The 25,117-nt window shown below is 68.5% G+C and overlaps 1 protein-coding gene across 4 annotated transcripts in view; it reads left to right on the top strand.

Annotated features, from left to right (window-relative positions):
* PIEZO1 (piezo type mechanosensitive ion channel component 1 (Er blood group)) overlaps nucleotides 1–25,117 on the top strand; it is a 54,413-nt gene that overhangs the window by 12,079 nt on the left and 17,217 nt on the right. For 3 of the 4 annotated variants that reach the window (XM_081791360.1, XM_081791359.1, XM_081791358.1), the window contains exons 2-12: nucleotides 14,418–14,513; nucleotides 19,049–19,171; nucleotides 20,047–20,089; nucleotides 20,222–20,360; nucleotides 23,027–23,195; nucleotides 23,307–23,520; nucleotides 23,721–23,892; nucleotides 23,990–24,103; nucleotides 24,186–24,279; nucleotides 24,665–24,793; nucleotides 24,998–25,098. In XM_081791360.1, coding sequence (XP_081647486.1) covers nucleotides 14,418–14,513; nucleotides 19,049–19,171; nucleotides 20,047–20,089; nucleotides 20,222–20,360; nucleotides 23,027–23,195; nucleotides 23,307–23,520; nucleotides 23,721–23,892; nucleotides 23,990–24,103; nucleotides 24,186–24,279; nucleotides 24,665–24,793; nucleotides 24,998–25,098 — 1,394 coding nt within the window. The remainder of the gene's footprint in view (nucleotides 1–14,417; nucleotides 14,514–19,048; nucleotides 19,172–20,046; nucleotides 20,090–20,221; nucleotides 20,361–23,026; nucleotides 23,196–23,306; nucleotides 23,521–23,720; nucleotides 23,893–23,989; nucleotides 24,104–24,185; nucleotides 24,280–24,664; nucleotides 24,794–24,997; nucleotides 25,099–25,117) is intronic. The other variant, XM_081791361.1, reaches the window with a different exon arrangement.

Raw genomic sequence — 25,117 nt, 5'->3', positions numbered from 1 at the left:
GACTTCGTGGGCCGCCGGCAGGAGGGTCCTTCCCGGCTCGGGACGCGTCCCGGCCCAGGTCCGGGCAGGTGCGTCTCTGCCCCCGCGTGGAGCCCGTGCTGGGGGGCGGGGCGCCCATCCTGACAGTTCCTCCTCCGTCCCCTCAGAGCGCTGGCGGCCGGGGAGTTTTCTGGTGCCCTCCCAGAAGGAGGCTCCCCGGCCCCGGACGCTGGGAACCGGCACCAGCCTCGGTGGAGCCCCGGGGCAGAGGGCCGGGCCCCCTGAGGCAGCTCCCTGCTCTGAGGGTGCGGTTCTAGGCTGCTGATGGACGAGCAAGACGGCGGTGCCCTGCGTGGCCGCCGTGAACCCCAGGCCCCCCGTCCTCACGGACCCTCCGAGGCGTCAGCCACAGAATCAGCTTGAAAGAGGATGAGCAGGCTCCCGGTCCCACAGCTGGAAGCGATGGGAGCGGGAGGTCGGCTCTGGGGCCCTGTGATCGGTCGCAGGGGCGCGGCGTGGGGCTGGCGTCAGGGCCCAGAGGACAGGTGTCAGGCTGGTCCCTGTGAGGGTGGAAATGTGTGCGCTTGGCTGGCGGTGGGAGCGGGGAGGGGCCCGGCCAGAGATCATGTCTGCTTGTGAGCGGGGATGTCCTCGGCCTTGGGGACCTCCCCACGTGGTCCCCTCCCCGGATGAGGCGGAAAGAGTAGGCTTCCGCGGGCCTGCCGGGTGCCCAGTGAGTGCGGGAGGAGCCGGCAGGCCCGCCCGGCCCCGTCTCGGGCTTCCCTGGGCCACCCGCTCGCTGGGCCTCCCAGGGGCAGTTGGGGGAGGCCCACGGGGACGCACGTCCCTTCTGTGTGTGAGTGGGAACTCTGCGGCAGCCCGGGGTCGGGGCCGGCCCGTGCCCCGTAGACCTCTGCCTTCAGGCCCCCTGGAGCCAGCGTAGCCCAGAGGTTCAGCCCTGACCCTGAGGAGCCGGAGGGGCCTGGAAGGGCGGTCAGGTCGCTGTGGTGGGCAGCGGGAAGTAAGGCCCGGTTTTCGCGGCTTCGGGCAGGTGGCCGAGTCCCCCGTCAGTGTCCGGCTGGAGCCCGGGCCCCGGGTGGGGGTCAGCAGGCACACGTCGTGTGAACCAAGCAGACGGTGCTAGTGAAGGGCCGGCCGCTTTACTCCGGGCGTCACGCAGGGCAGCCTCTCGTGGGTGGGGTTGGTGTCCCCCTCGAGCAGGTGCGGACACTGAGGCTCGGGGGCCACACGGGCACAGACCTAGAGCCAGGCTCCGGCCGAGGCTGTTGGGACTCCAAAGCCTCGGGCCCGAAGCCATCGGGCTGCCGGGTCGGGAGGAGGTCCCCGAAGGCTGTGGCATCTCTGGCACTGTCTGACGTGCGTGTCGTGGGCGGGAGCCCCACGGGGACATCTGTCTGCCCCAGGCAGCCTTCCTGCGACAGAGTCCGGCTGAGAAGGGGGGGGGGGGGGGGGCGGGAGCTGGCCTGCTTCTTTCTCACTGCCAGGAAGGACCCGCCGTCCCCGGCCTCCCCCGGGGGAGCTCTGACCCTCAGGAGTGGCGCTGGCAGAGGGCGGCCGTGCCCACCGCGCCGGGCCACGGGAGCCCTCCCGCCTTGCGGGCGCCCCTTCGCCACGGCCTCTCGGGACCCCCTTGGATGTCTGCTGCTTGCTGCGCCGTTAGGAATTAGATTAGTTTCCATAAAAACAGGATGCCGTGGGTGAGCCGGCAGCGTGTCCCTCTTTTTCCAGGAACTGAACATATAGCTTCAGCCAGGCCTGCCCCGTCCCCACCCGCTGTGTCCCCCAGGGCATGGGGAGCTGCGCCGTCTGCTCTCAAAGTGGCCACTTAATCGTTTCTGCTCTCGTCTGGGGAGTGTACTCCATCACCGGGAGCCGGTGCTGACCGCCGTCCGAGGCTGGCGGGGCTGTGACACTGACCGGCCCCGGGCCCTGCCCCACGACCGCACGGAACTTCAGGCCTCGGTCTGGGGGCCTGTTGAACTGAGGGGGGTCGGGGGGAGCCGGGCCGGGGCTGAGGGCACGGCCGTCTCGCGTGCGGCGGGGGAGCCGGGCCCTGACGGGCGGTCTGCAGCTAGGCCAGGAGGGCCCGGTCCCGCCTGGTGCCGTCACTCACTGTCTGAGGGGCCTTGGCTTGTGACTTCCCTCCCCCGTGAGCGGGCCGCAGTGGGGCCTCCCTCCACCAAGGGCTTGTGCGGGGAGGCCAGCCCTGCCTTGGCCGAGCTGCTGGCACACACCGTGCTTGGCGCTTGGCGGGGATCTGGCGTACGGATGGGGGAGGGGCAGGGGGTTCCAGGGACGCCCGTTGCTTCCCCCGGGGCCTCTGGCATCTGGCCCCTCGGGAGCTCGGGCCCCCGCCCCTCGGCCAGTGTGCTTTTGTTCTCTCTGGCCCCAGACGGCTGCAGGAATGTCCCCTTGGAAATGACCCCGATGGGATTCTGGAGCTCTGAAGTGGCTCTTTCTGGAAGGATATCCTGAATCCCAAGCGTGTTTTTGCTGGCAGAGGGAGAGGATCGCAGGGAAATGAGCCACGGGCCCCGTCCTCGGCGCCGTCCACCCTGTGCACCCCGCGCTGGCGGGAGGCACGGAACCTGGGCGCTTCTCTGCGGACACACCTCACAGTGCAGGCGACTCAAGGGAGTGTTCGCGGCCCGGGTTCCGGCCGGGGAGAGCCCCACTGCTCGCGTCCTGTGCCTGGACGCTCGGGGCAGTGGGGGCTGGGTCCCTGCTCCCGAGGCTGGCTTCCTGGGGGTGGGGCCGGGCCGGTTGTTATGAGCGGACCGTGTTGATTTTTCCCTCGGTCGTTTCACGAGCTTGTTGAATTTCCAGAGAGCTCCTGGGGCCCCGGCACCCTGTCCTCCCAAGCCTGCGGCCACCTGGGCCCGGACTGCAGAGACAGGTGCTGACCGTCAGTACCGGGTGGGTCCGTCAGAGGAACGGGACCCGTGGGACGCAGACGGATGCGACATCCCACAGGAGCACCGATGGGCGCAGACGCGCGAGAGAGGAACACGTTTGCTCCGGGGACTGGCTGGCGTGGCCGTGGAGCACGCGGCCGGCTGGGAATTCGGGCAAGAGAGGAAGTGGCAATCCCCAGTCCGCGTTCCACAGGGCAGCCCTGGAGAGCGCCTTCTTTCCCAGGGGCCTGCTCTGTGCTCTTGCGGCTTTCATCCGGTTGGCTCCGGTTGGCTCCCGGAGGGTCACCTGCTGCTCTTAGGGTTCGCGGGTTTCAACGTGAATCCTCGGAAGGCAAACCTTCCCTGCAGCTTGGCCAGGCTTAGGCGGAAACCACCACATGCCCGGCCCCCAAGGCCCGGTCCCAACCCTCCCGACCGGGCACTCGACCGCGCAGGTGTGCTGCTCTGCGCACGGCACGTGTGTGTCTCGTCACTTCGCCAGGCGCCCTGACAGCTGGCACAGCCCCTGACCTCCCTGCCTGATCCAGGGCGCAGATAACATATCAGGGTCGCCGCGGGCCCGGCGCTCGCTCACTAGGGTGGTGCCTTCTGGAGACGGGGCCCTGAGCTGGGCAGGCGTCGGCTGGGGAGAAAGGTGGTCACGGCACACATGCCCGTCGGTGCCCCATTTCACAAAGGGGACACCGGGGGACAGAGCGGAGGGGGCGGAGCCGGGACCTGACACGGTCCCCTGCTGAAGTACACAGACGTGACGACAGCCCCCTTCCTCAGCCTCCGGTGCTGCCCCCCAAGTTCCCTCAGCCCCGGGGAGGGCCGGGCTCCTAAGGGCCTGCGTCCCCCGCCTCTCACCTGGCCAGCCACCCCGCCCCCCACCCCTGCCTGCCAACAGGAGGTGGCCAGAAGGCATTCCTCTCTCCTGCCGGGAAGGGCCCCCCCCAGCAGGGCCAACCGGACCCTGCGGCCGTGCGCGCGAGCCACGCCGGACAGGCTGAGACTCGGGGTGCCGTGGGCTGGCTGAGTCACGGGGTGGGGCTCTGAGTCAGTGCCCCAACCCTGGGTCCTGGGCCCAGAGCTGGGGAGGAGATGCGGGTACCTGGTCTGCCCGGGGTGGACCCCCACATCTGGAAAGGCTGGCGTGGCCTCCGGAAGGTGGTAAGCCGCCCAGAGACTCCTCTGAAGCCCGGGCTGTCCGTGGGCCTGGCTGCGGTGGCCGTCCGTGCAGTGGATGCCATCCTGGGATTTGTGGGGAGAAGGCACTCGCAGGAGAGCGGCCGGAGGCCAGAGGATAAGGGACCCCAGCATGCAGGGAGCAGAAGGCCATTGTCCTTGAAGCGTGGTCCCAGGTCACGCTGTGAGGTTGGGTGCTGCCTCAGAAGACAGGACGGCCGCCGGGTTGTGATGCAGTCACATTCCTGGGTTGGAGGAAGGACACCCTGGGTCCTTCAGTTCACCAGGCAGTTTCTGGAGCGCGGGCCTTGGGTCTGCGGGGCGCGTCCCCGTCCCCAGAGACTCCGATCCAGCACCGACCGCGGGGCCCGGCCCCTCGTGACCTGGTGAGCTTGAGAACCTGCGCTGGGACCCCTACTTTAAGGACCCCCACTCTCTAGATGGGTTACGCTAAATGTTGGCCCGACGAGGACCTGATAGGAAAACACGGCCGCCTTGGTTGGGGCTGTGGGAGGACGCGGTCTCCTGGGGTGCTACGCTGCCCTCCTCTGGGTCTCCTGAGAGCGTGGTCACCTCAGGGCCTTTGCACTGGATCATTCTGTGTGGGATCTCCGGGCCCGGGTCCCCACTGCCCCCAAGGGGAGGGCTTCCTGGAGGCCAGTCCCAGCAGCCCCTCCCTGCTGGCTCCCACAAGACTTGTTCTCATTGACTCATTCATTGTGCCTTTGTGTCCACCATCGTCCCCAGGAGACTGGGCCCCTGGAGGCAGCGCTCTGGCCCCTGTGCCCTCCGCACATCACTGGGCTCATGACAGGCTGACACACGATGGGCCGGGTCGAGTGTGTTTATTATTCGGGGTCTGTGGCGGGTGTGGACCCTTGCCGCCCTGTCTCCTGGAGCTCCATGGTCCCCTCTGGCATCCACATGGAGGACCGGGCCTCAGCGGCTCCGGGGGGGCTGTTGTCGAGACCAGGGGAGCGGCCCCCCCATCTGGCAGTCTCTGCTGGGTGGTGAGTTCGGCCCGTGTGAGGCGCCGGGTGGCCCAGGGACAGGTGCACGGCTCGGGGTCCCCTGTGTGGTGTGGCCCTGGTGACGTCGGGCACCCCTGTAGGGGCATGTCAGTCATCAACGAGCCTGGGATCCGGGGCGGTGGGGGGTGCGGCGCCCGCGGGGTCTCCGTTCGCCCGGAGCTCGCCATCAAACCCTGTCTGCTGTAGTCTGCTCAGCCCGAGAGGCCTCTGGACCCCGGGGTCAGCCAGCCAGAGGGCATCGGGACTTGTCCGAGACCCGGGGCCTCTCTGCACACTCGGACAACCGGTGCCGCGACCGGGGGGCAGGACCCCCTCGGGTGTTAGGACTCTGGTTCCTGCAGCCCCTCACCCTCAGGAGAGGCCCCCACGGCTGACCCCCTCCCCCCACGCACCTCGTCAGACCCTCAGTCACGTGGAGGGCAGGGTCACAGCTGCGGCCCCCGCCCTCTGGGTGAAGTGCCAGAGGGTCACGGAGGAGCAGGTCCCGCCGGCCCGGGACCGCCCACCCCACGGGCCACATCCGCTCGGCACCCTAAGCCGGAGCTCTGGGTGTCACAGGTGTCACTCGCCCCGGCCTGAGCTGCTGGCCCGCTCTCTGCCCGGGGCCTGCGCCCGAGGGGCCGCCTGACCTGTGGGGTGCGAGTTGGCCGTCCAGGAAAGAACCCGCGGGGCACAGGGATCTGCCAGGGCCGGGTCTCCACGTGGGCGCCGGGCGCAGGCCCCTGGCCACCTGGTCTGCCCTGCTCCGTGCGGAGCCCCTTTCCCTGTGGCTGGAGGATGTCCTGCTGGTTCCTGGGAAGTCCCGGCGGTGGGGACTCGGGAGGGCGGTGACCTGAGGACGTGCCGAGGGCCCTGGACGGGGCTGGCCCAGGCGGAGACCCACCCGGGGGGCTCTAGCCCGCCAGCCCCCACGCATGCCAGCAGCCGGCTGGGGGACGTCGTGTTGTCAGCTCGCCCCTCCCTGGGGCCCCTTCCCGGGCTGGGCCCCCGAGCTCCGAGTGGCCCTGGTGGGGGTTGTTGCCAAACCTCGCAGAGGTGGGTGGGGGCGCCGCGTGGGGCCCGGTCCCTAAACCCCGTTCCTGGGCGCCCCGCCCCCCGGCTGTTTACCTGCGGCCTGTGGCCTGTGCCTCCCAGGAGGTCCCTCCCTGTGGAATGCGGCCCCGCCTGTGCCTGGAGTCCGGCCTCCTCTCTGGAGGGTTCCTCTGGGCAGGGTGGCCGGCTGCTGACCCTTCACGGGAACAGAGCCCGCGACAAACACGACGTCTGAGGAAACGCAGGTCCTGCCCCTGGGAGGGGCCGCCTGAGTCTGACGTGAAGGGACCCTTTGCTGGTGGCACCGGGCACTCGGTGGGTGTCTGGGCAGCGTCCCGGGGAGAAGCACGGAAGAGCTGAGCCCCCTCCAGGCAGGGGAACGTGCTCCAGAGCTGGGGGCCAGGAGGTGGCCCCACTTGTGACACGTTGGGGTCAGAAGGCCTGTGAATGGTCGTAGAGGCCAGGCCACCCGCGCCGTGCACCCACCACTGGCTTCGAGGTGCCTGCCGTGCACGGCGGGGGCTCTTGTGGTGTCTGTTGGGTCCCCAGGTCCCCGGACACCATGCAGGTCATACCCCCACCCATGCTGTCCCTCTGTGCCCTGCACCGTCACTCCACAACGCCTCGTTGAAGCCGTCCTTCTGGGACTGCGTGTGGCTGGGAGGGCAGCTGGGCCGTGAGCCGTCAGGCGCCCCCAACCCGAGGACTGCGTGGGAGGACGTGGCAGGTGTCCCTCTTGTGGGGTCCCTCTGTGTTCGGCTCTCAGTGGCCGCCAGGCCCTCCTCAGGCCAGCCTCACGGAGCTGGTGGCGGAGGGGGACGGGCCTGGCCGTCAGGTGAGCCATAAAACCAGTGTCCCGGACCCCACGCTAATTAAACCTCGGCCGGCGGCACGGGGCCCTGGGCTCTTGGCTGGGCTCCAACTAGGTAACACGGCGTTCTTGGCCTTGGCCCGCGGGGACCCTCGCTGTGCCCTGTGTCTCCCCCCGTGAGGCTGTGGGAGGCCCTCTGCGGACTTCAGGCCAGCCTTTTCCTGTGAGAGGAGAGGGTCCTCGGTAGGTCCCTGAGTTTCTTAACTTCGTAAACCGTGAGGGGCTCCTGTGGCCGTTTCTCCCCCCACCCCACCCGTGGCTGGTGCCCCTGTCCCCGGGTCGGCGTCTGGCAGGTCCCACCCCAGGACTGTGTGACGCTCTGGGGGCCAGAGGCCCAAACGGCCGGCGTGTGGCCAGTGCTGGAGTTGCTAAAGGACAGAGTGCCAGGCCCCTCAGCAGAGCTCTCTGGGTGGGGTGCTGCGGGGCGTACTCTGGAAAGCATCTCTGGGGGGCGGTGGGCAGGTATTGGGGCGTCTGAGTGGAGCCTGGTCCCAGGAGGCCTGCGGGTGTGGCGGGCACACCCCTCACTCCCCTCCCGCCCCTGTGCTCCGAGGTTCTGACCTCTAACCCTGCCTTCCTGGCCTTTCTGTGACCACAGATCTTGTCTCTAGAGGGTACGGGGTGCTTGCTTGGGTGGGGCCAGCTCACTCCCGGGCCCTAGGCCCACCTCCCCACCTTCCTCTTCCAGAAAGATCCAAACCTTTGGTCACCTCGGGTCAGGGTCTGGTCCCAGCTTGGGGACATGCTGCAGCTGTGGAGGCCGGCGGGCCCTGCTACCCGGGCAGCTCCAGCAGAGGGCAAGGGACAGCCCCTATGCCACGTCTGTCCTCCTCCTCCTCCTCCTCCTCCTCCTCCTCCCCCGCCCGCCCACCCGCCTGCCCCTGGCACAGGCCAGCAGGGTGTTACGGGCTTCTCCTCCGAGCCAAGTAAGGCAGGGTGAGCACAGCCTGGGGGACAGCAGGCAGGGGGAGGGTGGCGGGGCTGGGACCAGGACCCCCGCCCTGGGTTGGCAGCTGTCACCTGGGACTCTGACCTCCCGTCCCTGGGCTCCACCTGGCCTCCTAGGGGCTTGGCCCTGCTGGCCGCAGATGGCAGACCTGGAGGTGTGGCCCCGGGCCAGGAGCCCCGGGTCTCGTCCCGAGACCCGCCTGCTGCCGCAGTGCCCTGGGGCTTCAGGCGACTCAGGCCCTTCCCAGCGGCAGCCCCTGGCGTGAAAGGAGAGCCCGGGTCACACGTCTGTCCCCTCCCACGCTGTTCCCGCCAGGCTTTTCTCTTTGGGGTCACTTCACTTGAGAGCAAGTCCAGGACATGTGAGAATGTTCTCCCTAAGAGGAGGGGGACTCCCAGGGCCAAGGACCCTCCTGCACGGGCAAACGCCAACAGCAACTGGGCATAGACCTTTCCGGGACTGTTTGTACATCTACGAGCCCGAATCGGGCTTCTGTTTCTGTTCCTCTCAAGAGGAATCCTGTGCGTGGACGGCCGGCTGCCATGTCCCACGGTGCCCGGCCAGCCCCCTCCTGCCACGTGCTGGGCACCGTGCCCACGGCCTCGGTCCCCGGAGGGGCTCAGCGGGATCCCTGTCACGTAGCAGCCCAGGACGCGGGCACAGGGAGGCCTGTCTCCCGTAGAGCTGGGCAGAGCCACCAGATTTCAGACCCGGCCCTTTGGGTCCCATTTTCACCAGGGGGGAGACCGAGGCCCAGAGGGGGGTGGGGACTAGTTTGCTTGTCCATGGCGCTCTTCCTCCCAGACCACTGGGCTGGCGGCCTCAGCCCTTCTTCCTGTGACCCAGCAGCCCAGCCGGGGTGCTCAGGGCCTCACCCCTGCAGGGCACAGCTCGCAGAGGAGGAAGTGCCCCTCCCTCTGCCATCCCGGCCGCCCCTGAGCCCGCAGCTGCCTCCTCAGACCTGCTGGTCCCGCACTGGCCCCCACCCCCCACCCCCGGCCCTTCCTGACCTGCACCGAGGGTCACTGGGCCTGCACCGTTTCCGAGTGGCAGGGGGTCAGCGCCGGTCCCCGGGAGCCCCTCAGCTTCCTCACCTGCAAAGTAGAGGCAGCCATCCTGCCCGTCGTAGGTGCCCGGGACAGTGCTGGCTGTGGCTCGTCCACCCTGCCCAGGCCCCTCGGCCTCTCCCTGGGACACTGTGCTTCCAGCTTGTGACACTGGTGTGGGCTGTGGCTGGAAGTCAGAGCCCCCGCCCCGAGTCAGCCGTGGCGCCCGTGAGCCCTGGTCCCCGTGCCCACGCCGGCCACCGCCTTCCCACCCTGCTCCGCTCTGCTTGTGTCGCGGCCTGTGGCTCAGCCTGGCCATGTTTGTTTCCTCCCCGCCAGTGGTGCCGGCCACGCCCCCCGCAGGGTCACTGAGGACCCTGCCGGCAGGTGAAGCGCCCGCCCGTCCCCCCGCCCCCGCTTCCACGTGCAGACGTCTCGTCCACCCTGCTCTATAGATGGGGAGACGGAGGAGGCTCGGAGCTCCGGCTCCCTCAGGAGGGAAGGGGTGGGGAAGGTCTGGGCAGTCTCCCGCCACCTGCCACCGGCCAGCCCCAGGGGACAAGGCCCAAGACCCGGGAGCCTGATCTGCAGCGTGGGCCCGGTGTGGGCCTCCGCGTGGCGTGAGCGGAGCAGTGTGTGATCGGCCCCGAACCTCCCCTCCCCTTCCTGACCCGCACTGGCCGAGACCCCACTTCCCTCATCGACAGGCCGAGCGTCTGATGGACCGCTTGCTGGATGGGACTTCGGGGCTGTGCTGGGCTGCGTGAGGGTCTGTAAAGGGTTAAGCATGCGCTGGCGCGAGGGTGAGGGGGCCTGGCAGGAGGGAGTCCTTTCCTGCTGGGCAGGGCTCTCTTCCCCCCACCCCCAATCTATTGTTCCTGGCTCAGGAAAAGGCATATTTCCCCCATGAGGTCACAGGCCAGCCAGGCTGCTCTCTTGGGGAGGTGGGAGCTGCCTGGGCAGGGGGCGGGGGGGGGGGGGGGGGGGGGGGGGCCTGTCCCTCCAGCCGATTCTTCCTTCTCTGCTTCCAGCCTGGGGCTGACTGGCACCTCCTCCACCCTTCCCCGTCTTGGCCGGCCTTCAAGGCCAAGAGAAATGCCACCTCCTCCAGGCCGCCTCCTCTGCCTGCACAGGCACAGTGAGGCCACGTTCACGGCACTCAGCCCGGAGGCCTCGATGGCCGCGCGGAGGGGCCCAGAAGGCCCGGATGTGGAGCCAGGAGTCCAGAACTAAGCCCCGGCCGCCGCCACCACGGAAGCCTTTCCTCTCTGAGGCCCGCGTCCTCCTCTGGACGGAGCGCATCGCGAGCGCTGGCCCGAGTTCCGCTGTCGAGGCCGGTTTGCCCGTGCTCCCTTGCTGGCCTCTTGCCCCGTCCCCAGTCCCTGCTCCCAGGGGAGGGTGGCCGGCCCGGCCCGGCCCCGAGCCCCCTCTGCCACTCCGCCCACTGGAGGCAGCGGGCCCGGCTTTCCCCCACTCACGTCCCCTGGGCCGGCGTCACCCGCCCGCCTGGTGCCAGCTTCGGCGGACGAGTGAGGGACGGCAGCCGGGCCTCTGCGAGCTGGCGCCCTGCGGCGGGCGGCCGGCCGAGACCTCCCGGCACCTGGGAGCCTCGTCGGTGTGGCTGGGAAGCCGTCTCCCACCCGGCTGTGTGCGGAGCCCAGACCGGACCTTCTGCCGGGCAGATCACGCGTGCTGAATTCGAGGGCCGCGGTGGGTCCCTCGCGGGGCCGGGCCACCCGGCAGTGCCCCGCCGGCCGCGCCTCTGGCTCTCCATCTCCGATTTCCTGCTTTGGGCAGATAAGCTTCTCAGAGATTCTTTCCCTTCTGCTCGGCCTGGTGTGGGAGAGGCCGGGGCCGTTTCCCACACTCTCGGGCTCCGGCCCGCCTGGCCCTCAGGTTCTGGTTCCTGACATCCTTCGCTGAACTCAAATGTTTATTTTCTTATTTTGGTAAAAGACACAGAACATAGGGGCGCCTGGCTGGTTCAGTCGGTAGAACATGCAACTTTTTTTTTTTTTAATTTTTTTAAATGTTTATTTTTGAGAGAGAGAGAGAGACAGACAGCATGAGGGGGGGAGGGGCAGAGAAAAAGGGAGACACAGGATCTGAAGCAGGCTCCACGTGAATTCAGGTCCCATGTTGGGTGTAGAGATGACTTAAAAAAAATTAGGGGTCCCTGGGGGGCTCAGTTGGCTCAGGTCATGGTCTCTCGGTTCCTGGGTTCGAGCCCCACGTCAGGCTCTGCTGACAGCTGGGAGGCTGGAGCCTGTTTCGGATTCTGTGTCTCTCTCTCTCTGACCCCCCCCCCCTCTTGTGCTCTCGCTCGCGCTCTCTTTCTCTCTCAAAAATAAATATTAAAAAAAAAAAGACCCGGAACATGAAATTGATCATCTTAACCATTTTTTTTTTTTTTTAACGTTTATTTATTATTGAGAGTGAGAGAGAAACACAGAGTATGAGCAGGGGAAGGGCAGAGAGGGGGAGACACAGAATCGGAAGCAGGCTCCAGGCTCCGAGCGGTCAGCACAGAGCCCGGCGCGGGGCTCGAACTCACAGACCGCGAGATCGTGACCTGAGCTGAAGTCAGTTGCTCAACCAACTGAGCCACCCGGGCGCCCCTAACCGTTTTTAAGTGTGTGGTGCAGTGGTTCAGGTGCAGTGTCCATACTGTGCAGCCGTCCCCACCACCCAGCCTCAGAATTTTCCATCTCCCCCAAGCTCCACATCCAGGAAGCACCACCGTCCCCTCCGTCATCCTGGCCTCAGGGTCCTGCTCCCCTAGAAACTGCTTCTGCCCCCGGGAGCCTCTACCCGCGGCCCCGTGCCCGGGGCCGGAGCGGGGGAGCCTCTGGGAGGTCACGGGGTGCGTGGTGGGGGAGGGGTCGAGGACAGGGGTGCAGGCGGCCGGGGCGTCGGGAGGATGGACGTGGCTTGGCTGGGATGAGGGAGCGCCACCCTCTCTGGGGAGCCGCGGCGGGTCGCCGTGGCTGGTCGCCGTGGCTCAGAGAGACGACCTGGGGGCTGGGAAGTGCGGCCCTTGGGGCACAAAGAGGAACGTGAGGAGCCTTTGCCGTAAACGCATTTCCCTCCTGCCTCGTGGGCCGGGTCGGATGGATTTTTTTTAACGAAAATGTGTGCTTGCTGTACAACGTCGTATTTCTGGTCGAGCCGGTGCCACGGCCAGTGCGTGATGGAGGGGGCGGTGCCCAGGCTTGGGGCGGCTCCTGGTGTGGGAGGTGACCTGGAGCGCCCCCCCCTGGGGTTCCTGGGGCCTCCGCGAGGCTGGGGTGATAGGAAGGGCTTAGTCAGCGGTGGGTGGGACGGACTCGAACCCCGGCCCTACACCTGGTTCTCCGTTCAGTGTGGCCCTCGGATGACCCTTCAGGCAGGACGTGTGAACCCCGTCGCACAGACGTGGGAACAGAGGCCTGGAGCCGCCCACGGCTGCACGGTCAAGGGTCTGCCCCCCAGGCCGCGGCCCCTCCTGCCCTCCCCTGCAGCTTCTCTGCTTGCCCAAGGTCCCGGCCTGGGTGAGGGCCTTGGGCCCCCAGACAAGGCGAGGACAGGGGACAGGCAGAGGTGTGCACAGCCTCTGCTGGTGACCACAAGCCTGGGCGTGTCGGCAGGTTCCCCCGGGTCTCAGTGGCCTGTGTTCTCCGGGAGCTCCTCCTTCGTCGAGGCCTCCAGGGAGGAGGAGGGGCTCCAGCTAAGGCCTGTCTGAACAGGAAGGGGGGCAGAACGGACCCCGGAGGAGACCTGTGACCCCCCCCCCCCCCCCCACCGAGGGAAGAGGGATCTCCGTCGCCACCTGGTGACCGAAGGCGCAGACCTGGCCATGCCCCCAGGGGGTCCCCCTGCTCAAGACTCAGGTCGGGTCAGTGGCCTCCTCCCCGAGGCACTGTTATTCTAGCCTATCCTTTTCCCAGAGCAGATGCCACCCCTGCGCCCCCCCCCCCCGCCCCCCCAGGAGGCGGTCTGTGCAGCCAGATGGGCAAGTTCGAGTCAGCTTGTTTGGGCTCTGGCTGTCCACACGGCTGCCACCCGGAGGTCCGAGTCCTTTCGGGGTCGCGGCTCACGCTTGGGGGCCTGGGGCGGGGGGCAGAGAGTAGGTCCCGGGACAGCTTGTAAACTCTGCCTCTGGCGGAAAGTAGAGCTCCGTCGGCTTAGCCACACGCGTCTGAGCCGCGAGGCCGGGTTGCTCAGGAGGGGACGGGTTCGTGGTAGGCGCCGGTGCCCTCGGCGGGCTGCGCTGTCCTCCCGGGCCACTTGCCGCCGGAGGTGGTGGAGGAACGGGCGGCAGGGACGGCTCCGCCCCGGGGGCCCCTCCAGTGGTGCCCACCTGCCCTGCCAGCCCGCTCTCGGGCACCCCAGGAAAGGCTGAGTGGGCCCCCGGTTCCCTGGCGACGACGCCCACATCACAGGCCTTGGTTCCCGGGGCCCGGCCCAGCTCCGGGTCCCCCGGCCCCCCGGCCGCCCTCGGTCAAGGTAGCGTCCAGCTGTGCGGGGTGGAGGGCGTGGGGTCGAGGGCAAAGGCGGGGACAGGCCGTGGGCACACGCGCGGCTCTCAGAGGCGGAGACAGGAGCCAGGCCGCCGGCTGGGAGCCCCACGATCCCGCTCACGGAGAAGTGGGGCCGAGAGGCCGCGGGGTGGCCCACGTGTCCCCATGAGCACGCGAGTTAGGGCTCTGAGCGCTGACTGCGGAGGTCAGTTGTGCTGTGTGCACCTGAAACTATAGAATTTTACAAAAGAAGGAAAGTCAGCCACGTTGTCACTGTCCGCCCATGGGGGGAGGTCACCCCTCGGTGCCCCTGAGACACGGGCGGACAGGACGAGGCCCAAGCATCTGCACGAGAGGATCACAACATGGGACGTTGGTAAAACGAACTGGTTGTAGGAGGACACAGTGTGACACTGTGTGTGCTGAGTGACAGGTGACATGTGTGGGGACACGGCATGACAGTGGACATGTGCTCTGACGGGTGACACGTGTGTTTGGGGACACGGCGTGACAGCGGACATGTGCTCTGAGCGACAGGTGACGTGTGTGGTCTGGACACGGTGTGACAGCGTGAATCCTGAGCGATGGGTGACGTGCCACACGCTAAGTGAGGTTGCTCACACGTGGAAGGAGGCAGCCGGCCTCACAGGGTGACAAGCAGGCAGCGTCTGGGGGGGATGCTCTGTGGGGGCCGTACCGAGGCCCGGGGTTAGAGCGATGCTTAACGGGGATGTCCAGTGGACTGGGGGGGACGATGTTGGGGGCTTGATGTCAGGGGGGATTATGTCCGGGTGATATTTAGGGGGTGAGGTCTGGGGTGATATTTGGGGGGCGGCGTCTGGGGGTGTCCGGGGCACGGGCTGGGCGCCCTGCGTGGCTGAGCTGACCGCCCTCTCCTCCCCTGCAGCCTGCCTGTGCCGCTTCAACGCCCTGTCTCTGGTCTACCTGCTGTTTCTGCTGCTGTTGCCCTGGTTCCCGGGCCCCTCTCCGCACAGCGTCCCAGGTAAGGGCTTGCAAAGTGGCTTCTGCCGGGGTGGGGTGGGGGGGCTCGTCCACAGGACCAGCCGGGCCTCCAGGGGCCGGGGCGCCGCCGCGTGCTCCCCGGAGGCCCCGGGCAGTTCGACGGCTGGGGTAGAGGAAGGGTGGTCCCAAGCTCCGTTGTTTTTCATTGTCGACCTTTGGCTAAGTTCAGAATCTTTTCTCTCGCCGTGTGTTCTGGGGTCTTGGACGGATCCCCCCTTGTCCCTGGGGCTTCCCGGGCACTGTGAGACGGGCCGTCTTCCTGCGGGCTCCCTCTCCTGTTCCCCACGCACCCCCCCCAGAAACACTGTGCCGGTTGAGGCTGCGGCCAACCCCTTATATCCAGCCGCCCCTGCCCCTGCCCCCTGAAGTCAGGCTCCTGCCGTCTGCGCGAGGTCCGTGGGGTTCGGGTTATCGCCAGCCACCCTGTCGTGTGGGGGTAGCTGGGCACTCGAGGCCCCGTCTAGGGTCCTGAGCCCCTGGAGGGTGGGCACGTAGTCTCCTGTGTCCACCAGGCACACAGACGTGGGGAACCCAGCAGGGGCTGTGCCCACAGGAGGGTCTGGTCTGGAGGCGGGCTCACGGCGCGGGGCCATCCCAGAAGGCCGTCGCCCCGTCTCGGGAGCCCCGTGCGGGAGGGCAGGCGGGCCCGCTGGGAACAGGTGTGGGCCTGCAGCCAGGTGACACGGGGACAGATGGAGTCCAAACTCTCACCCTGGGCTCCTGCCGCCTCTGTCCGCCTGCATCAGCGTCCATACCTGTCCCAGCTGTTCAGGGAGGGCAGTGCTCAGGGACCTGCCCCACAGGCTGCTCCGCCTCCCGTGGGTGGGAAGGTCCCCTCGGAGCTGGAGGGGGGACGGGCCCCCGGGCTTGAGTGAGGGTCCCCGGGAGAAGCGGGCCGTCAGCAGCATGAGCGCCAGCGCCCGGCAGAGATGGGTGAAAAAGTAGCCCCGGCCGGGCCGAGGTCCGTGTTGGCCGTGACAGCTGAGGACCCGTGAAGGGAGGCAGGCCACAGGCGCCGCCTTCTGAGGCGCGGGGTGTAGCTGCTGGCTGCTTCTGGGCCTCGGAGGCGTCTGAGCCTCTTGTGGCCGCTGGAGCACAGCCTCGTCCCTCGGGCGGGGGGTCGGGAGACCAGCACGGGCCTCGCGGGCCGGCATCGGTGTCACGGGCCCCGTTTCCTTCTGGAGGCTCCCGGGAGGACCCGTTTCCTCAACTTTCCCGGCTTCTAGAGGCATCCACGGCCCCTCCCTCCGTCGCCCGAGCCAGCAATGGCCCGGCGAGTGTCCCCTCGTCACGTTGACTCTGGCCCTCCCGCCCCCGTCCACCGTTAGGACCCTGTGGTGACACTGGCCTTCCCTGAGGGTCCAAGGTCAGCCCCTGTTTTCAGGTCGGCTGCTTGGCAGCCTTGGTTCCCCTCTGCCCCGTAAGGAAGCGTGTTCACGGGGTCCGGGGATTGGGGTGTGGACATCGACGGAGGGGGCAGGTGTCATTCTGCCCCCTACAGGCTGGCTGGTCACCCCTCCCTAGCCTGTGACATCTGGTCCAGCTCAGGCCGCAGGGTCTATACCTCCCACAGGTCCTCCCCCGCCCGGCGCCCCCTCTTCCTCCCATCCGTCCGTCCGTCCGTCCGTCCGTCCGTCCGTCAGGCCCACCATCCGTCCACCCGTGGAGCCAGTGCCTGTGTTCGCAGGCCCCCCGATGGGCAGTGGGGGGAGGGGTCCGCTGGGCAAGGGGTAGGGAGCGCTGCGGAGACTTTCCTGCCTGACCTCCGTCTGTCCATCTGTCCACCCTCAGCGGCCCTTCAGGAGCAGGGAGGCTGCCCGGATTTTCCGAGTGGGAGAGAGGAAAGCAGGGAGGGGCCCGAGCGCCTGGCATCGGGTTAGGGCTGGCTCGGAGGCTGGACATCTGGCGGAAGGTCTGACGCGCCTGGGCCCCGAGGGTGCTGACCCCTGCCCCCGTCCCCTGTCCCTGTGCCTGGGGGTCAGGGCTGGGCCATCTGCTTCACATTTAGGGACTTAACACCTGTCCCGCCTCAGGACAAAGCCCACCCCCGGGGCTGGCCCCGCCCTGCGGTACTCCTGCCCTCTCCCTGGGGGTGGATGGCAGTGTGAGTCCCCAGGGACTCCTGTCACCCTCCTGCCGCCTCCTGTGAGGAGAACCTCCTTCCCAGGGCTCGGGGCTCAGGCTCGTGGGGTGCCCCCTGTCCTGTCCCCTTCCTACCCCCACCTCTCTGGAGCCTTCTGGGTGTGACGGCGGGCGCTCCTCCCCCAGCTTCTTAGCACTCTTCCTGGAATATCCCCAGGAGCCGCTCCAAGGGTCCCCCTCCCCCCAGCCCCGTGCACCCAGGGGCCGGGTCCCATCAGGAGATGGGGCATCTGCAAACAACTGGACCCAAGAGGGTGTGCGAGTGAGGCCTTTGGGGGTGGGTGGGTGGGTGAGGAAGGAAGGCCCAGAGGGCTGAAGGGCGGTGGTCGACAAGGTACCCTCCCTGCCGAAGGCAGGGACGCCCCACAGTGTGGGGGATGGAGCCGCCGCTATCAGGGCGGTTTTGGGGGCCGCAAGCCCGGGATTCCTGCTGCGGGTCAGATTCTTTGTACAGACCCCCTCTGGGAAGCCCCTCCCGCTGCCTCTGCCCCCCGGGTCCATAGCCCGCCAGCCCCACTTCCTGGAGAGCCCGACCCCCTGGTCCTTTAGGGTGGGTGGTTTCTGCGCGCCTCTCCCCTGCCGTGGACGTGGTGGGGGTCGTGCCCTGTGTGCGCAGGCCTCGAGTGGCCGGGCCAGTGGCGTTCGGGCCCCGGGACAGGAGCTGGCGGAACCTTCTGGGCCCCCCAGCGCCCCTTCCCCGCCCGCTCCCAGCTCTCGGGGCCCAACCTCACAATCCTCAGGGGTTGCTCCTCTGCCCGCCCCGCCCCTGGCAGGTTCAGGAGCCCCTCGCCCGCCCCCCCCCCACCCCGTGCCGTCCTCCCGCCGCCCGAGCCGAGCTCAGGTGGGCAGTGTAGGAGATTGTCCAGGTTGGTTGGTGGTGTTGGCCAGATGCGCCGGGCCTCCTGCCCCTCCCTGCCCCTCCCTGCCCCTCCCTGCCCCTCCCTGCCCCTCCCTGCCCCTCCCTGCCTCTCCCTGCCTCTCCCTGCCTCTCCCACGACTGGCTTAGCCAGCCCCCACCTGGCAGGGAGCTACAGCCACACGGCCAGCGCCCTGGCCCCTTTGGCTTGGCGGTGGCCTGTGGTCTGGGACATGGCGTGCCCACCCAAGAAGTGAACTAGGTATGAGGAGGGGCAGATGACGAGAGGAGTGGTGACAGCTGGCACTTTGCCAGAGGTCCAAGAGGGGCCAGACGGGACGACAGGCAGGGGCGGGGGCGCCCTCCCGCCCAGGGGTCTCGAGCCTTGGGCTCGCCCCTCAGACCCCCGGGTTCTTGCGTGTGCGAGGAGCCCAGCAGCCTGGCTCTTGAGGCTTCGGCTCCCGTAGCGCCCGAGGCCGGCCTGGGCATCCACGGGGGCTGCCAGGTGCTCCCCCACTGCCTCCTGGTGGGACCTCCTAGGTGTGCAGGGGAGGGGCTGCCCGGGCGAGCAGGGCCGAGGGGGGTTGGCCTGGAGGGAAGCTCAGCCTTCTCGGCCCCTCGCCCCCGCAGGCTCCTGGCAGGGGGGCACAGCGGTGGCTCCCCGCAGGCTCCCGCACAGCTGCCCACAGGTAGCCCGACCCCTCCTCCTGACGGGAGGCCCGTGGCCTCCCCCTGCTCTTGGCCCGGTGCTCTGAGCAGAGCCGGCCCGGCCAGGGCCGACGGCCAGACGTTCCGTTCATTTTCCATTTCTCCTTCCCAGTGCTCCGTGGCCCCACCCTGCCCTCCCCTTCGCTCACCCCTGCCCTACCGAGGGTCGGGAGCCGGGAGGGACCTAGAAACGAGTGTCACCGAAGCCGTCCAAGTCCTGCCTGGGCCGCCTCCGGGAACCCCTCGCCCCCTCTGAGTCTCAGCCAAGTGAGGTGGGGCAGTGCGTGGGCAAGGGCCGGCCCCGGCCTCCCCGGCGGGTGCGCTCACACGGCACTCCAGGGGTCTCACCCGCTGGGCCACCCCTGGGCGAGGGGACACGATTGAGCAGGGGCTCCGAGCGTGCCAGCCTTGGGCAGGAGAGAGGGACGCCTCTGTCCCCGAGCCAGGGGTCCGCTGGCGGCACAGTGAGGATCTGGGGCGAGCCGCGCACAGCCCGAGTCCTGAGACGGGGCTCGAGCTCAGCGTGGGGCCCTCAGGGTCTCCGTTCCTTGCACGGAGGGTGAGCTGCTCACCGCTCAGAGCAGGGTGACCCCAGGGCTCCACGAGTCCTCCCCGGGCGCAGGGTCCGGCCCCGGTTGTGGGGCCACATCTCTCCAGGGGCAAGGCACACGGGGCGCTCGTGTGGGCCTGTCCCTGCCCGAGCTTGGGGTCTCCTGACCCGGCTCCCAGACTCCGGTGGGATGTGGGTCCCCCAGGACGGGCGGAAGAAGGCCCTGTGCTAGCCTCGCCCCTGCCCTCTCTGCCCGCAGGTCACGCTGGTCGCCTCCTCCGAGCCCTGCTGCTTTTCAGCCTCCTCTTCCTGGCAGCCCACCTGGCCTTCCAGATATGCCTGCACACCGTGCCCCGCCTGGACCAGCTCCTGGGGCCAAGCTGTGAGTTTCCACTGGGACCTGGGAAGGGGGTGCCCAGGACAGCTAGCTGGGGGGGGGCAGGGGAGAGGGAGGGGATACCGCGGTCCCAGGAAAGGCCGGCCGCCCCGCCTCAGCAGGCTTTGCCTAATATGGGCCGATCCCCGAGCCCACGATTTCTGTTCAGCCCACGTGGACCGTGTTAAGAGCCAGTGACACTTGGCCTGGGGCTGGGCCGAGTGAGGCACGGTGCTAATTCTGGACCCCGAAATCTGGCCCTCGGGGCAGGCTTGGCCTTCTAGGCCCTTCTCTCTGTCAGCATCTTCCTCTGGCACCTGGAAACGTGGCCGTGGGCACCAAGGGCCCTCAGTGCCCTGCCCACCCCCCCCCCCCCCCCACTGCCCCGGGCCCCTCATCCTGCGGGCAGTTTCCAGCCGGCACCCACCCTCCCGGCTCCGGAAAGGAGTGGCCTCAGCGCCCTGGACTCCAGGCATGTGAACCGCGGGTGCCCAGTCCCCACAGCTGGCGTTGCCTGGCTTGGCTCCCCCGCCCTGCCCGGGCTCCTGATTTCGGGTGACGGTGTCCACACCGCCGTCCAGAAGGGGGTGTGGAGCGGAGTCCAGGGCCAGGTGGGCGTGCCGGTCCTGCTGCCTGGGAGACGGGCCTCCCACGCGGACCCCGACGTGGCCTCGGCTGGGGGTTTTGAGTGCCCAGCCTGGGCTCCTGGCCGCGAATCCCCACTCTGCAGACAGACCTCCGGGCCTTCGGCCCCCTGGCTTTGCCTGGCTGAGCCTCAGTTTCCCTGCTAGTAGAGGCAGCCCAGAGGCCAGGTGTTCGGTGATTCCTGGCAGGGCTGTGGGGCACCGCCTGACCCCGTCCCCCCGTGCCTCTCTCCGCAGGCAGCCCCTGGCAGATCCTGTCCCAGCACGTAGGGGTGACGAGGTAAGCCCTCTCCCTGCCTGGGGCCTCCAGTCCCTGGGGTCCCCCCTTCCCTTCCTGTCCCCACCCTCACCCCCCCGCTGCCTGGCACCTGCCCTCCTGACCGATCGGTGGGCACTTGCTGCCCCTTCGCAGGCTGGACCTGAAGGACATCCCCAATGCCGTCCGGCTGGTGGCCCCCGACCTGGGTGTCCTGGTGGTCTCAGCCGTGTGCCTCGGCCTCTGTGGGCGCCTGGCACGGGAAGCCCAGCGGAGCCAGCCCGCCCAGGAGCAGGTGAGGGCCGTCGGTGGGCCGGGTGCCCACGTGCTGGGGGCGGGGCCTTCTTGGTCCTTGCGGCCGTTTGAGGACTCTGCGACTGTTTCATTTTTAGACAAACGTGCACTTTTTAGTTGTAAGAGTCGGTTTGTGTCCATTATGGAGAGCTGAGGTCTCAGGGGTGAGAGAAGGCGTGTGTCCCATTCCTGGGGCGAGGGGCAACCCTGTGAGCCCCTCAGCCTGTGTGTTTGCCAGACCCAGTCCTAGGAGGGTTCCATCTCGGGGGAACTTGTGGGGACCCCACGCGTGTCTGTACCTTAAGAAACCGTTCCTGGAGGCCACGGGGCAGTGGGGAGTCGGCAGTGCAGGGGGCCGACCTCCTGGCCGTCAGGGGGCACCAAGGGTGGACGCCACTCCCGAGGGAGTGTCGATGGCCTCTAGGCATGGGGTGGGGGGTGGCGGAGGTCCTGATCTAGAGACTGTCCTTGGGGTGTCCTGCTCTGGGAGCTTTCCCTCAGCATCAGGCATGAGGGTCAGGGCCCCTGATGTCCCCCACGGCTGAAGCCTGAGTGCCCTTCTGCCCCCCCACGAGGGCTGTGGTCTCGAGCCCCGCCTGGCCTCCCACACATGGCCTCAGCCTTGGAGCGGCAGGGCCCGGGCCCCGGGGCTCCGTGGGATCTGTGACTGTCCGGGACCCTGCCACAAGTGTCCCCTGCCAGGGAGGCCCCAGGGCCTGTAGGCTCCTCCCACCCACCTCTGCAGGTCAGGGGTGACCCAGGCTGCCCTGCCCCTACCCCACGGGGCCAGGCTAGGATCCCACTTTCAGAGGGTGTAACGGGAGCCTGGAGGTCAGGTCGCTTTTCCAGGCACTTGTGGCGGTCGAGCCAGGGTTGGGACCATCCTGCCGCCTGCCCTCGGGTCACCCTTTTCCTGGTGACCCCTCTCTACTCCCACAGGCACATGGGCCCCAGTGAGCCGCGGGTGGGAGCCACTGTGTGGGCCCCAGGGACACTGTGTGTGCCCTAGGGAGCTGTGGATGGGAGCCACTGTGTGGGCCCCAGGGAGCCGTGGATGCCTCTGCTTTCCTTGTTGGCGGAGTCAGGGCTTCCTGGAACGGCTCTGCCAGGAAGGGGCCAGACTCGATCCTGAAATCTGGGGTAGGACAGGAGGGGGCCAGCCACCCATGTTGCCTACACCCTCACAGCACAGCGCTGCCCTGGTCGCTCGGGGGGCTGGACTCCGGTCTGCCCGGCGACCGGGACAGGTCACCTTCCTGTGGGTGTCCTCGGTGGCAAATGAGAGAGCCTGTGCCGTCTTGCTGGCCGGGGTGGCCGGTGTAGACAGACCTCAGAGCGAGGGGCTGGGGGTACCCTCCGCAGGCGTGTCTTAAAGCCCAGAGCCACCCACACGTACGCGGGAAAGCGTACGAGTGCAGCCGTGCATCCTGACACGATGTCACGTGCCTCTGCACGCACGCTCTGAGGGGGTGGCGCAGGGGGAGGGACAGAGAGAGGAAACTTGTGCTAAGCCTCCTGTGGCCGCCTGAGGGGCCTGCCGAGTCGGGGCTGGAGCCAGGGCTGGCCGGCTGGACGCCCCGAGCACCTGCCTGTCCCCCCCCAGCGGCTGCCTCCGTGCCCCCCCTCACAGACGCTGACTCCTCAGAGGCTGGCGGACACTTTCCCAGGGCCTCGGCCAGCTGTGCGCGGGTGGGAACTCAGGCCTGGCTGCTGTGCCTGCCCGCGAACGCCTCCTCCACCCCTCAGGGCCCCGCGCCCCCTGCTCTGAATTCTGGGGTCCCAGCCGTCCCGCGCCCCAGGTCCCCTGGCCTGCCCCCGCCCCTGCTTCTGATCACTGCTCAGGGACTCCTCCCTATGGCCTCCCCACTCCCTTCCTGCCCTGTGAGGGCAGCACCTTTCTGGTCCCACCCCCATCTGGCAGACGGGAAACAGACTCAGAGAGGTTAGGTGACTTACCCAAGGCCGCACAGCCAGGAGGTACGAGCTGGGACACGGGCAGGTCACCTGGCTCCTGTGTACTTAGTCTGGACGCCGAGTGCCACCCCCTGGGAGAGGCCCGGGCATGGCATCCAACGTGCAGGTGGGACATGGGGGGGAGTGGGGCTGGGCGTCCAGGAAACGGCTCCGTTCTGGGAAACCTTTGAGTGGAACCGGGGATGGAGGCCCGGTCTCTGTGCGGCCTGGCGGGCCCGCCTGCCCCTGGCTCTCCAGGAGCCCCACAGGCAGCAGAAAGGGAGCGGGGTCAAACCGGGTGCCCCTCACGGTCTGCTCCGCGCCCCTGTTTCTCTACCCACGAGGAAAATGCTGCTTCAGCCACAAGACCGTGAGGCACAGACGTGAGGGTGCTCTGTAAACTGTGAAGGGCGGTGACATGGTGTATTTTCCCTAAAAATCAGCACTCGGGCCTCTCAGGACCCAGGGGCTTCGAGGGCGTATGCCGGAATCTGCGGGGCCTGCCCTGCCCTGCCCTGGGGGTCCCCCTGATCTAGAAAGGGAGGTAAAGAGGCACTTGCGGGGTTCCGGAATAACCCGGGGCCAGCCGTCACCACGGGCCGGGCCCGGGCCCCACCTCCAGGAGGGCCTGTGAACTCGAGGGAGGCCTCCTCCCCGCTTGTGTGGCCCGAGTGCCGTGCACCTGACCTCTGCCCCTCCCCACGACCTCGGCAGGACGATGAGGACAGGGAAGCGGACGCCGGCTCCCCGGCGGGGCCTCGCGGAGCCCCCGTGCCGGCCCCCAAGCAGAGGTCTCGGCTGGCCACCCGGTTCCAGGTCACGGCCCACTGGCTGCTGGTGGCCGCCGGACGGACGCTGGCCATCCTGCTGCTGGCGCTGGCAGGTACCCGCTGGGCAAGGGGCGGGGGCCCCGGCACCAACCGGCACGCGGGGAGGGGTCTCGGCAGCCCGTCCGGCTCCCCACCGGCCGTCACGCCTCCGCCCCGTCCCGCAGGCATCGCCCAGCCCTCGGCCTTCTCCGGCGTCTATTTCCTGGTCTTCCTGGCCACCTGCACCTGGTGGGCCTGCCACTTTCCCATCGGCCCCCTGGGCTCCAGCACGCTCTGCGTCATAGTGGGCTGCTTCGGCGCCGGCCACCTCATCTGCGTCTACTGCTACCAGACGCCCTTCGCCCAGGCCGTGCTGCCCCCGGCCGGCATCTGGGCCAGGTGAGGCCTGCCTGCGCCGGCCCCCTCCCCTCCCCCTCCCCCTCCCCCCTCCCCTCCTCCCCTGTCCCCTCCCCTCCCCCCTCCCCCCTTCCCCCCTCCCCCCTCCCCCCTTCCCCCCTCCCCTCCTCCCCTCCCTCCCCTCCCACGGCCTGGCCCTGGCTTCCTGCGGCCCAGCTCAGCGGCTCGCCTTCTCTGGGCAGGGTGTTCGGCCTCAAGGCCTTGGTGACCTACAGCAACTGCTCCGGTCCCAACGTGCTGGTCCTCGATACCAGCCACGACTGGCCCGTGTACGTGAGCCCCGGCGTCCTGCTGCTCCTCTACTACACCGTGACCTCACTCCTCAAGCTGTGCACACACCAGCCCCTGGACCAGGTGGGTTTCCTGGGCCAGCGCCCCCCCCCCCCAGGGTCCCCCCCGCTCCGGGCGGCTTGCTGGGGCCGGGGGCTGAGCTCCGTGCCGGTCCCCGCAGAGGAAGGAGGCGGCCGGGCGTGACGAGGAGCAGGAGGTGGAACTGACTCACGTCGATCAGTGGCCCCAGGGCCGGGCCAGGGCTGCGGCCACCAAGGAGGAGGGCGCCACCCAGGTAAGGAGCCCGCGCCCAGCCGTGGTGCCGGAGCCTGCCCGCCCCCGGGCTCGGCTCACCGGGGCTCGGCTTGCCTCTGCAGCGCGTGCCGCCCACGACCACGGGGCCAGACTGGGAGACCGACAGCTGCACCGTGCACGACCTGACCGGCCACAGCCCCGTCCGGCAGCGCCCCCGTGAGTGCCACGCTGCCCGTGGCTGCCCGGGGACGCCACCTGCCGCAGGCACGCTGGTGCTGCCCCCTGGTGGCCGCCGGGTGGTGTTGCCCTGCTGACCTCTCCAGCAGTGCCGTCTGGGGCCAACCCTGCCCGGGGCCAGGATGTGGGGTCCGGCCGCTGCCTGAGACCTTGCCGGACCTCCTGGTGTCCCACCCCCTCCCCACTTGCCTCCCGGTTCCCAGAGGGCTGGACTGCGCCCCGTGGGCTGGCCCTGTGGTCCATGCGGTCAGCCGCCTCCTGGGTGGATGTGCCTTAGAGCCGCTGTGTCCACAGCGGCCCCGTGGGGAGGGTGGGGCGCTTTTCTCTTTCTCCTGAGGCTCGATTTCCATTTTGCGCGAAGCAGGAGGCGAACTCGCCGGCCTCCACAGCTGGCACCCTGGGGACTTGCCCCGTGGACAGAGCCGGACGGGAGTCGGGGCCATTTTGTCCGACCTGTCCTTTCACAGTCTTGGAAACCAAGATGTGGAGCGGGGTGAGGACTGCCCCGGGTCCCGCGACACGCCGGGGACAGTGTCAGTCGGGAGCCCGGTCCTTTGCCGGCGTTTTCTGCCCCCGCTGGCCACCGGCAGAATTATTGGGCAGAGTCTCCTGTGGGTGAGGGGCTCCGGCCCGTTGATGTTGGAACTGCCCCGGCTGGGGTCTGGCCCTCTGGTGACCTCTGACCCCCACCCCTCAGTGCACCCCAGGCTGTCGGAGCCTAGAGACGTGTCTCCGCTGCACGGTCTGGGCCATCTCATCATGGACCAGAGCTACGTGTGCGCCCTCATCGCCATGATGGTAAGGAGCGGCTGGCCTG

This window comes from Panthera onca, chromosome E2 (assembly GCF_046562875.1).
Source record: "Panthera onca isolate mPanOnc1 chromosome E2, mPanOnc1 haplotype 2, whole genome shotgun sequence".
NCBI classification, from domain to species: domain Eukaryota; kingdom Metazoa; phylum Chordata; class Mammalia; order Carnivora; family Felidae; genus Panthera; species Panthera onca.
This window is presented reverse-complemented; position numbering and strand designations above follow the sequence as displayed.